This window comes from Phycodurus eques, chromosome 3 (genome assembly GCF_024500275.1).
Source record: "Phycodurus eques isolate BA_2022a chromosome 3, UOR_Pequ_1.1, whole genome shotgun sequence".
Classification (NCBI taxonomy): Eukaryota; Metazoa; Chordata; class Actinopteri; order Syngnathiformes; family Syngnathidae; genus Phycodurus; species Phycodurus eques.
Genome location: NC_084527.1, coordinates 33,049,842 through 33,062,460, shown reverse-complemented (window position 1 = coordinate 33,062,460; position 12,619 = coordinate 33,049,842). Strand labels below are relative to the sequence as shown.

The following is a 12,619-nucleotide window of genomic DNA, read 5'->3' as shown; positions in this document are numbered from 1 at the left end:
CTTACTGCTGTATTCTCCATCTGTTTCTAGATGTTCACCTGCCCGTTCTGTCACAGTATGTTTTGTGTGGAGTGTGATCACTTCATTCATGACTCCCTACACTGCTGCCCTGGTTGTGTTCACACTCAAGGCACCCCTTAAAACCACACCCAGTGGTGCGAAGAGGGTGAGAGAAGTGATGATTATTGTAAAAGCCTGTGACTGATATGTTGGGCAATTTTTAATTTGCAGCATTGAAGTGGTGAGGCCCTGGCTGCGCCCCCAGAACACACCCACTCTTGTACTTGGATTAGTTTGTCCATTAAAGCAATTTTGAATATTAGATATTGGTTAAAGAATAGATTTACATAAAGTACACACAGACAGTCCTGTGACACTTTATTATTATTTTTTTTAGGACGTTGATAATTTGCAGACAATTTCATTTCCGAATCACTTATTTCAATGGCGGATTCAGCTGTTTGTTCAACAACTACGGGATACTTTCTTGTGTTAAGACCTGTCTTCTGAGCTTCCATACAACAGTACAACAGAAACCAGCACTTAGACGACAGTGATGCTGTATATTGACGTTACAATTACAAAGAACAATAAAGCTGAAATGTTTTTTATTGCTGCCTTGTAATCTTATTTTTTTTTTTCAGTCCTGTGCCAACGGGATGATGTGTTCAGACTGACCTTCTCCATTTAATTGTCAATCACTTTAGTGTATTGTACTTGTTATAGCACTTTTGAGATACGATTGAGATACCTACAGACCCTTTCTCAAAAAATTTTAATATCATGGAAAATTTTATTTCAATAATTCCATTCAAAAAGTTCAACTTTCATAGATTATAGAGGCCCACAATTGAAACATTTTCAAGTATTTATTTAGTTATTTTAACTTGAATTTGGGCTTCCAGCTAAAAAAACTCCACAAAATCAGGAATTCAAAAAATTAGAGAACTGTGAAGAAATAAGCCCAAATTTTGCAGGCTATAAATGTTTTAAAATGAGTGTCACACACTAATAATCTACGAAACTCAAAGCACCTGTACAGGTTTCCGCAGGTGTCATTAAATTGCTTCAGTTTGGTTCAATTACCTCATTTGGGTTCAATATTGGGAAGACTGCAGACTTGACAACTGGCCAGAAGACCATCATTGATACCCTCCATAGGATGGTTAAGCCACAGAAGTTCATAGCTAAGGAGGTTGGCTGTTCACAGACTGCTGTGTCCAAGTATATCAATGGAAAGTCTAGGAGAAGGACAAAACGTGGCAGGAGAAGATTCACCAGCAAAAGAGATGACCGTGGTCTTCAGCAGATTATCAATTGGAGAAGATTAAAGAATCTAGCAAAGATCCAGAAAGAATGGAATGAGACGTGAGTCATCTTAAAAAACCACCACATTCAGACTCATTCTGGGAGATGGGCTACAACTGTTGGGTTCCTCGGGTCAAGCCACTTCTGAGCCTGAGCCAACGTAGGAAGCGTCTCAACTGGGCCAAGGAGAAGGAGGACTGGACCGTTGGCCAGTGATCCTCTTTTCTGATGAAAGTAAAGTGTGCCTTTCATTCAAAAATCAAGGTCTAAGGGTTTGGAGGAAGAATGGTGAAGAACAGAGCCCAAGCTGCTGGTGGTCCAATGTGAAATATCCACAGTCAGTCATGATTTTGGGGTGCAATTTCCAGTGCAGGTGTTGGTAAACTCTGCTTTCTTAAATCCAAGGTCACCGCAACAGAGGACTTTTAGAGGACTTCATGATTTCTTCTTCTGAGGATCTGTACGGAGATGCAGATGTCATCTTCCAGCAGGACCTGGCCCCTGCCCATACCGCCAGAAGCACCAAAACCTGGTTTGATGTCCATGCCATCCCAGTGCTTGACTGGCCAGCCAACTCGCCGGCTCTAAACCCCATTGAGAAACTTTGGGGTATTACCAAGAGGAAAATGAGGTGCACCAGACCCAAAAATCAAGAAGAACTGACAGCAAGCATCAAGGAAATCTGGGCTTCCATAAATCTCAGGCAATGCCACAGGCTGATTGCCTTCATACCACGGTGCATCGAGGAAGTGATTAAAACAAAGCGATTCTCAATCAGGTATTGATTAACATATCGTTTTGAAAGTACCATATTTTGATTGAATTAATGTGACCCTAACTTATTTAATATTTCTACAAAAACTGAGAAGTAAATGGTGATTTCTTCACAGTATCCAAATGTTTTGAATTCCTGATTTTTGTGGGGGTTTTTTTCAGCTTGGTTGCCCAAATTATGTAAAAATAAACAAATACTTGAAATAGTTTAAATTGTGGGCTCTGAATCTGTAATCCGTGAAAGTTTAACTTTTTGAATGGAATTAGGGAAATAAACTTTTCGATGATATAATTGTTTTTTTTTTGTTTTTTTTGGGGGGGGGGGGTCTGTGTAACACATTCACAGTATTTAAGGGTTTTTTTGGCTGCATAGATATAGTATGGAACAGTTTATATCTCTGCAAAATGGGATCACTAACCCGCCGATCCTCACGGTGGCGGTAATGCACCTAAAGATGATTTGCCAACCACTGCTTTTTTTTTTTTTTAAATAAAAGAAGACGACGATACAGGCTGTGTAGAAACTTTCGCGAAAGTCGAACTGTTAAATCAACGACAATGTCTCGAGTTCTGAACGCTATCGTTGCAATGTGTCCTGATCTTGGAATAGGCAGAGACGGACATCTCCCCTGGCACCCCATAAGACTCAAGTAAGTCAACGTAAATCGGCACTTTTGGTGGTATTAAAGCGTGTTCACAGATGGAGTGAAACACGTAAGAATATTGGGTCGTCAGGGTTTAAAAAAATAAATAAAAGGAATGTAATGGGATTAACGGAGCACGTGAACTATCTCCCCCCCCCCCTTTGTTTATGTGATTTTTTTCAATTTATTTTTTATTTGTGCAAGCTCGCCACATTTGTCACTTTATACTTTCCCGTTACTCTGCAAATCCATTCACGTTCAATAAACATCAGCAGTTGGCCTTATTCGGGCATTTCTGTATTATATTATTTATTATTTATTGAGTTGAACGGTTTGCAGGTCTCCACCAAAAGAGGTTTGATCAAGATTTAAAAAAATAGGAAACAGTCTTATAACTATTTAAAATATAATAGTTTCCTTCCAGTTATTGATGGTGTCGTGGTTAATTCGCCTGACTTCAGTGCAGTCAGCGTGGGTTTGGTTCCCACTCAGTGATGGTCTCGACAGTATATGTGACCTGCGACTGACAGTGAAATCTGCAGGGTTGGGGTTGGGGGGGGGGACGGACCTTTATTTTGAAATGCCACATCAGATTTGGATGAGACCTCTTTTGTTGGAGACCTGGCGTCGTGTAGTGTCCCCCAGAACTGGACCGCTGTTGCGATATCTCAGATTTCTTTGAAACCGATTTTTTTTCAGTCAGGGGTAATGACAGCAAAATATGTCGTTTTTGGATACTTTTATTTTGAAAAACAATATCAGATCTTCATCAAACCTCTTTTAGTGGAGTCCTTGGTGGTCTGTCCCACAGATCTGGACTTGTCTTGCGATACCAATGGGATTATGTTGGGGTGCCTTTGGCACAGTAGGTGGAACAGGTTCGAATCCCTGCTACGACTGTCCGCATGTCGAAGTGTCCTTGGGCAAGACACTGAACCCTAATTAGTTCCCGGTGGGCCTGGCAGCGCCTCGCATGGCAGCAGTCGCCCATTGGTTTATGAATGTGTGTGTGAATGTGAGGCTTTGTAAAGCGCTTTGGGCACTGTGATGGTGTAGATCAAGCGCTATATAAGTGCAGTCCAGTTACCATTAATTTTTCATAAGATATCAGATAAACTACATTTTTTTGTAATGCATCTCAAGATTCAAATTAACCTTGCTGGTTGCATTCTTTAACCGAAGAGCATTGACGTCCGTATTGTTGGGAAGCTTTTATTTTGAAGGTGGCTTCCGCCGCGAGTTGGCGACTTATTACCGTAATGCCTAGTATGAACAAAATTAGGGGTGGAAACGGTAAATTTAGGAAAAACAAAAAAACTGATCTTCAGTGTGCGCCAAAGCAACAGCCGGGGCCGAGACAAAGCTGATGTAGCGGCATTACGCGGAGACCGATAGGTCACCCTCATGGTGCATGCTACCCTAACTGTGGGTCGGTGATCACATGCAGTTAAAAACACATATTTGACTATATTTTGTCATGTAAAACTACACAAAACCTTCATAAGAAATTGGCTTCCATTTTGGCAAGAGAAAAATTGTGGTGCCGGGAATATCTTCTTCTAGAACTACACCAAGATGTCCTAGCCACACGGATGGGCATATATTAATTTTGTGAAATTTGGAAACAATATAAGAGAGTATTTACAACCCCAATTCCAATGAAGTTGGGACGTTGTGTTAAAACACAAATAAAAACAGAATACAATGATTTGCAAATCATGTCATCAATCTATATTTAATTGAATACTCTACAAAGACAAGATATTTAATGTTCAAACTGATCAACTTTATCGTTTTTAGCAAACAATCATTAACTTAGAATTTTATGGCTGCAACACGTTCCAAAAAAGCTGGGACAAGGGTCATGTTTACAACTGTGTTACATCACCTTTTTCGTTTAACAACATTCAATAACGTTTGGGAACTGAGGACACGAATTGTTGAAGCTTTGTAGGTGGAATTATTTCCCATTCTTGCTCGATGTACAGCTTCAGCTGTTCAACAGTCCGGGTCTTTGTTGTCGTATGTTACGCTTCATAATGCGCCACACATTTTCAATGGGAGACAGGTTTGGACTGCAGGCAGGCCAGTCTAGTACCCGCACTCTTTTACGACAAAGCCACGCTGTTGTAACATGTGCAGAATGTGGTTTGGGATTGTCTTGCTGAAATAAGCAGGGGCGTCCATGAAAAAGACGTTGCTTGGATGGCAGCATATGTTTCTCCAAAACCTGTATGCACCTTTCAGCATTAATGGTGGCTTCACAGATGTGTAAGTTACCCATGCCTTTGGCACTAACACAGGCCCATACCATCACAGATGCTGGCTTTTGAACTTTGCGTCCATAACAGTCCGGAGGGTTCCTTTCCTCTTTGGCCCGGAGTACAGGATGTCCGCAATTTCCAAAAACAATTTGAAATGTGGACTCGTCGGACCACAGAACACGTTTCCACTTTGCATAAGTCCATTTTAGATGAGCTCGGGCCCATAGAAGCCGGCGGTGTAATTGGGTGTTGTTGATAAATGGCTTTTGCTTTGCGTAGTAGAGTTTCAAGTTGCACTTATGGATGTAGCACCGAACTGACATTGGTTTTCTGAAGTGTTCCTGAGTACACGTGGCGATATCCTTTAAACCTTAATGTCGGTTTTTGCTGCAGTGCCGCCTCAGGGATCGAAGGTCACGGGCATTCAATGTTGGTTTTTGGCCTTTCCGCTTGCATGCAGTGATCTCTCCAGATTCTCTGAACCTTTTGATGATATTATGGACCATAGATGATGAAATCCCTCAATTCCTTGCAATTGTACGTTGAGGAACATTGTCCTTAAACTGTTTGACTATTTTCTCACGCACTTGTTCACAAAGAGGTGAGCCTCGCCCCATCCTTGCTTGTGAATGACTGAGCAATTCAGGGAAGCTCCTTTTCTCCCAATCATGGCACCCACTTGTTCCCAATTAGCCTGTTCACCTGTGGGATGTTCCAAAAAGGTGTTTGCAACGTGTTGCAGCCATAAAATTCAAAGTTAAAGATTATTTGCTAAAAGCAATCAAGTTTATCAGTTTGAACATTAAATATCTTGTCTTTGTAGTGTATTCAATTAACTAGAGGTTGAACATGATTTGCAAATCATTGTATTCTGTTTTTATTTGTTTAACACAAAGTCCCAACTTCATTGGAATTGGGGTTGTATTTGTCAATATTTATTATGAACATCGACCAGCTGACATTGAACCCGTAGGCTACGTTGTGATATTGCGACAGCAATGACATCGCACCCGAACAGTGTTGGAAAACTATTTTTTTTTCAGCTTTATTGGCCAAGTAGGTTACAAGACCAAACAAGAAATTTGTCTGTGGTAGTTGGAGCCATTCTAGTATGACGACAACCAGCCACTATGACTACCCCAGACTTTCTTTCACCAGGTTTTGCAAATTCCCTCAGTTTTTTTCTCCGAGTTACTCACCGGTGGGGCGGCAGCGGTCTGTGGCGCATGGAGGCAAAAGGGGAAGGAAGCGCGCTGGTATCCAAGGGAAGCTCCGCGAGAGGATATTGATTGTCGCTCCCGTCGATCTACCTCGCGAATCTACGCTCCCTACCCAACACAATGGACGAGCTTCATCTTCTGACAAAGACCAGTAAAGACTGGATGTTCCGCCGCCTTATGCTTGATGGAGAAATGGCTTTGTGAACGCATCCCTAATGGCGCCGTAATGCTTCTGGGCATCCAACTACATTGGGCAGACCGTGTCACAGAGTTATCGGGGAAAACAAAAGGCGGCGGGATATGCTTCAATATCAACGGAAAATGGTGTACCGACGTCACGGAGTTCAGCACACACTGCAGCCTGGATTGGAAGGCTCTGTTTTTGAACTGTCAGACATTCTACTCGCCGCGTGAGTTTGCATCTTTCGTTCTTGCTGGTGTTTACATTACTCCTCAAGCTAACACGAATGCCGCACTGCTCACGCTCGCTGAACAGGTTAAATGAAATTGGAAAAAAAACAGCCAGACTCATCCCTCATTATTCTTGGGGGCTTTAACAAAGCTAAACTCAACCACAAACTCCCTAAATACAAGCAGCATATCGACTGCCCTGTATATAAAAAAAAATAACATTTTAGACCACTGCTAAACTACGCTAAATAACCCACACCGTGCTATACCTCATGCAGCTCTGGCCTCGTCTGATCACTGCTTAATTCACTTCATATCAACATACAGGAAAAAACTTAAATGGACGAAGCCTACGGTGAAAACAGTGAAAGGAGTGGACCACCAAAGGAAAGATAGAACTTCAAAGCTGTTTTGACTCTACAGACTGGAGTGTCTTTGAAAATTCAGCTGGCAGCCTGGATGAATATATGGACACTGAGGATAAGCGGAATGGAAGATGAATGAATGAATGTTATATCCGATATCAGTTTCTGTGAAGAGGTGTGTGTACCAACAAAGTCATTTCGCCGGTTCAATAATAACAAGCCGTGGTTCACTGCCAAACTTAAACAGCAGGTGAGGCTGGGGGACGCCACCTCATCTATGCTCACCACCAGCACTGGGGGGCCCCAAGGTTGTGTGCTCTCTCAGCTGCTCTTCTCGCTCTACACAATCAACTGCACCTCAACTCCTGTCAAACTCCTGAAGTTTGCAGACGACGCCACAGTCATCGGCCTCATCAAAGACTGTGACGAGTCTGCGTATCGACAGGAAGAGCAGCGGCTGGAGCTGTGGTGCCAGCCGACACAACCTGGAGCTGGACACGCTCAAGACTGTCAAGATGATCGTGGACTTCAGGAGGCATCCTCCGCCGCAGCTGCTGGTCACGCTGTCCAACCGCCCTGTATCAACCGTCGAGACCTTAAAGTTCCTGGGAATTACAGTCTCTCAGGATCTGAAGTGGGAGGTCAACATCAACTCCATCCTCAAAAAGGCCCAGCAGAGGATGTGCTTCTGAGGAAGCACGGCCTACCATGGGAGCTGTTGAGGCAGTTCTACACAGCAGTCATCGAATGAGTCCTGTGTTTTTCCATCACAGTCTGGTTTGGTGCTGCTACCAAAAAAAAAAAAAAAAAGCCGACTGCAACGGACAATCAAAACTGCTGAAAAGATTATCGGTACCCCCCTACCGACCCTTGAGTGCTTGCACGTTGCCACAACTAAGAGAAGAGCATGCAAAGTCCTCTTGGACCCTCCACATCCTGGTCACCACCTCTTCCCGCTCCTTCCCTCAGGTCGAACAATGCAAACTAAAATAAGCAGACATTCCAACAGCTTCTACCCTCTTGCCATTAACTTCTTAAACGGTTAATTTACAATTCCATTGTAACATGCTGCCAATTTTGTCTTGAGATTGTCACATCTCTGCCGGGCCAATTATACATTACCTGTGCACTCACTGTAGTAGTCTCGCCGCTCTGCACTATTTGCATATCTGTTGTTGACCAATACTGGCCACTCATGTGCTTGAGTAGCATCTGCACAGTTTACACAATTGACATCGTCCCGGATTATCGCACGACTAGTCACTTTAAACTGTGTCAATTTCTTGAAGTCTCTGCGCCCTTTCCACAATGGTCATTGCACCGGACTATTGTTCTATTAGTCATTTCAAACTGCTGTAATTGCTCGAGGACTGCATCTCTTTGTTCAATTGTCAAAAAAAATTATAATTGTACCGGCATTACCACATTAGTGGTAATCTTTTATTGCTCAGTGACTTTATTATTATTTTTTTTTCTCCCCCCCCCCCAGTCCCAAAAGTATTCTCTGTCATTTGGGTGTCTGTTGTCATACTAGAGAGGCTCCAACTACCGGAGACAAATTCCTTGTCGGTTTTTGACATACTTTGCAAAATAAAGATGATTCTGATAAGTGTACCACTAATGTGGTGATGCTGATATAATTACAATTGTGCAATTGATGCTGAGTCCTTGAGCGATTTTAGAGCAATTTAAAGTGCAATGATCTGGTACAGTGATGATTGTGCAAATGCTACAGAGAGTTCTCAAACATATAAGTGGGCAGTAGTAATAAACAACAGTATGCAAATAGTGCAGCGTGATGAAACAGTGAGTGTACGAATAATGTAGAAGTGTACCAACAGAGATGTACAAAATTGGTAGCATGTGACAATGAAATTGTAAGTCAACTGTTTAAGAGGTTGATGGCAATGGGGAAGTAGCTGTTGAAATGTCTGCTGGAAATGTCCCCAAGAAACCTGCAATCTCTGGTCTGAATGACTACAGGCCTGTCGCTTTGACATCTGTGGTCATGAAGTCCTTTGAACGTCTCGTGCTGGACCACGTCAAGAGTGTCACAGGTCCCCTGCTTGACCCCCTGCAGTTTGCCTACCAAGTGAACAGGTCTGCGGATGATGCAGTCAACATGGGACTGCACTTCATCCTAGAACACCTCGACAGTGCAGGGACCTACGTGAGGATCCTGTTCGTGGATTTCAGCTCAGCGTTCAACACCATCATCCCTGAACTCCTTTCAACCAAGCTTCTCCAGCTCAGCGTCTCACCTGCCATCTGCCAGTGGATTTACAGCTTTCTGACGGGCAGGACACAGCAGGTCAGGGTGGGGGAGGCCACCTCATCCACACGCAGCATCAGCACTGGGGCGCCCCAAGGTTGTGTCCTCTCTCCGCTGCTCTTCTCTCTCTACACGAACGACTGCACCTCAGCGAACCCGACTGTCAAGCTCCTGAAGTTTGCAGATGACACCACTGTCATCGGCCTCATCAAGGACGGTGACGAGTCTGCATATCGACAGGAAGCGGAGCTGTGGTGCGGCCGACACAACCTGGAGCTGAACACGCTCAAGACAGTAGAGATGATCGTGGACTTCAGGAGGCATCCTTCGCCACAGCTGCCCCTCACGTTGTCCAGCTGCCTTGTGTCAACTGTCGAGACCTTCAAGTTCCTGGGAATTACAATCTCTCAGGACCTGAAGTGGGCGAACAACATCAACTCCGTCCTCAAAAAGGCCCAGCAGAGGATGTACTTCCTGCGGCTTCTGAGAAAGCACGGCCTGCCACCGGAGCCGCTGAGACAGTTCAGCGGTCATCGAATCAGTCCTGTGTTCTTCCATCACAGTCTGGTTTGGTGCTGCTACAAAAAAGGACAAACTCCGACTGCAACGGACAATCAAAACTGCTGAAAGGATTGTCGGTACCCCCCTACCCACCATTGAGGACTTGCACGCTGCCAGAACTAGGACAAGGGCGTGCAAAATCCTCTCGGACCGTCTGCACCCCGGTCACCAGCTCTTCCAGCTCCTTCCCTCAGGTAGGCGCTACCGATCAACGCAAACTAGAACTAGTAGACATTCCAACAGCTTCTTCCCTCTTGCGATCGACTTCTTAAACACCTAACCTATAATTCCATTACAACAAGCTGGCAATTTTTTGACTTGAGTTCGTTGTCACATTTCTGTGGGGCCAATTATGTATTACTCGTGCACTCACTGTAGTTGTCTCGCCATGCTGCACTATTTGCATATACTGGCATGAGTAGCATCTGCTCCATTTGCACACTGATTGAGGAGTATCTGTAACATTTGCACAACCAACATTGTCCCAGATGATCGCACTACTCGTCACTTTAAACCGCATACACTCCTTGAAGTCTCAGCGCCCTTTGCACAATGGTCATTGCACCGGACTATTGCAATATTAGTCGTTCGAACTGCTCTAAGTGCTAGAGGACTCTGCATCTTTTTGCACAATTGTTTTTTGTCAATTTCTTTATGTCCCCAAAGTGTTCTGTAAATTGACTGTTTGTTGTACTAGAGCGGCTCCAACTACCGGAGACAAATTCCTTGTGTGTTTTGGACATACTTGGCAAATAAAGATGATTCTGATTCTGATTTTAGTCTGTATTGTTCGATTGCGCCTACCTGAGGGAAGGAGCTGGAAATAGGTGGTGACCAGGATGTGGAGGGTCAGCGAGGAGCTTGCATACCCTTGTCTTAGTTCTGGCAGCGTGTAAATCCTCAAGATTGCGCAGGTAGGAACTGATAATTTTTTCGGAAGTCTTGACTGTCCGTTGCAGTCTGATTTTGTCGTCCTTTGTGGCAGCACCAAACCATCCTGTGATGGATGAACACAGAACCGATTCAATGACTGCTGTGTTGAACTGCAGAGCGTAGCTTTGCAAGGTGAATCGACGGAAGCAGCGTTCCAAATTCTCGCTGATGCAGCCTGACCAGGACAACAGCTCTCTACCCCCTATGCCATCTGCGCCTCCTCCATGCACAATAGAACCCAGCTGCTCCACCATTAAGTAGTGTTGAGAAAAAACTTTGATCTGTGAAAGTTGGCAGAAAAAGGTCCGCAGGGTTGTCCCCAGTCCTTAGCAAATCTTCCCTTGTCTCAGTAAGTTGCATAGTGTCGCCAAATATAAACGAAAATGACAAAAAACAAAGACAATACTAGAGAGCGGATCACAGAGGCGACCACTTGTGTAGGCACCATCTTGTAAATGCGTATATTCGACTGATCAGTGAAAAACATATAGCCCACGATATAAACATCCCCACTGATAAGTAGGTTTGAACATCGTTTGAAGTTGAGTGATTCTGGTCCCGATTCCGGTTCCTCATTTCGATTCCAGTTCCAAACGATTCTCGATTCTGCTTCTTTTAGGGGGCTGGGTCAAAAAGGTTTGCATGGTTTAACGAAAGGATGTCCAAATTATAAACATAAATTTTCTTAGCAGCCTGCAGCATAAATTTAAATGAACGTTTGACTTTGACTTGGTTCTTTATAACCAGTATCAATTTCAAACCTATGAACTAAAAGGCAATGTGTGTGGAACTAACCCAATTGACTTAATATTCATTTTTGCTTCAGCTAAAAGTTAAATATAGCAGTTAAAATAGTTATTTGCAACTGTTTTATCACGTCGAATGGTTTATTATGTTCAAGTTTTAACTTGACTTCCCGTTTTAAGAGTTCTACACATCGTGAAAGCCTCCTTTGCGCAATATAATCTGAATTGAAGTGTTGCACTCAGGTGACTGGTCATTTATTTTAAGATGGTTAAGACACACTTTTGTTCGCCGCTGACGTTGGGCACAAGCATGTCTTTGTGAGCGTTCTTCGTTGGTTTTCTCCGCTTCGTTGGTTTTCGCCACTTTCTTCTTCTCGGCCCGGCGGACTGTAGGCATCGAAACAGGGAACCGAAATGTTTTAATTTGAATGATTCCAGGAGAAGCGGAATGTTAGTCCCAGTTCCAATCGGTTCTCGATGCCCAACCCTACTTATTAGGCTGCACTATCGGTATTGCATCCGAAGTGAAAAAGTTGTATCGGGGCATCCTTCATTTGTGATATTGGTGATTTGTTCAAGGACGCCACAGCTATGGGTCCGGGGGGTGCTGGTGGTGGATTGTCCCTTGCCGCCTCCTTTCAAGCTGATGCGGCAGGCTTTGCATGCTTTTTTATTTTTTATTGTTTTAGTTTACTTCATAATTTCTTTGTGTTTTGTGGTGAAATCCAGTAGGTGGGGCTTTGTCCACTTCATGATTAGCTATGATAACCAATTACCAGAGATGGGGCGACTCGAGTCGATTGACGTGACTCGAGTCGACTCGAGTTGCCAGTTTTATGACTTGTGACTTGCTTGCTAAGTACCTCAGAAAGACTTTACTTTAGACTTGGTAGCTGAGAGACTTGACTTTGACTTGACAAACCATCTCATTTAGAGCTGGAAATCTGCATTTTAATTAAGTCAGTTTGCCTTTTTTTTTTTTTTTTTTTTTTTGAAAGAGAGGAATGTTTTGCGGGGGTCATTCTTGCCAACCTGGCAACCCAGTCTGCATTGTTGCGCACTTGCCACTGTGACGTAGCCACCTGCATGAACAACAATGGAAGGAGCTTCAAAGATAAGAA

The 12,619-nt window shown here is 43.6% G+C and overlaps 2 protein-coding genes across 9 annotated transcripts in view; both read left to right on the top strand.

The window, feature by feature from the left end:
* Positions 1-613, top strand: part of gtf2h2 (general transcription factor IIH, polypeptide 2) — a 31,008-nt gene extending 30,395 nt beyond the window's left edge. For 4 of the 5 annotated variants that reach the window (XM_061673133.1, XM_061673134.1, XM_061673135.1 and 1 more), the window contains one exon: positions 31-613. In XM_061673133.1, coding sequence (XP_061529117.1) covers positions 31-141 — 111 coding nt within the window. In that variant the 3' untranslated portion in view covers positions 142-613. The remainder of the gene's footprint in view (positions 1-30) is intronic. The other variant, XR_009768355.1, reaches the window with a different exon arrangement.
* Positions 614-2,587: 1,974 nt separating this feature from the next.
* dhfr (dihydrofolate reductase) overlaps positions 2,588-12,619 on the top strand; it is a 42,180-nt gene continuing 32,148 nt past the window's right edge. For all 4 annotated transcript variants that reach the window (XM_061673129.1, XM_061673132.1, XM_061673130.1 and 1 more), the window contains exon 1: positions 2,588-2,732. In XM_061673129.1, coding sequence (XP_061529113.1) covers positions 2,641-2,732 — 92 coding nt within the window. In that variant the 5' untranslated portion in view covers positions 2,588-2,640. The remainder of the gene's footprint in view (positions 2,733-12,619) is intronic.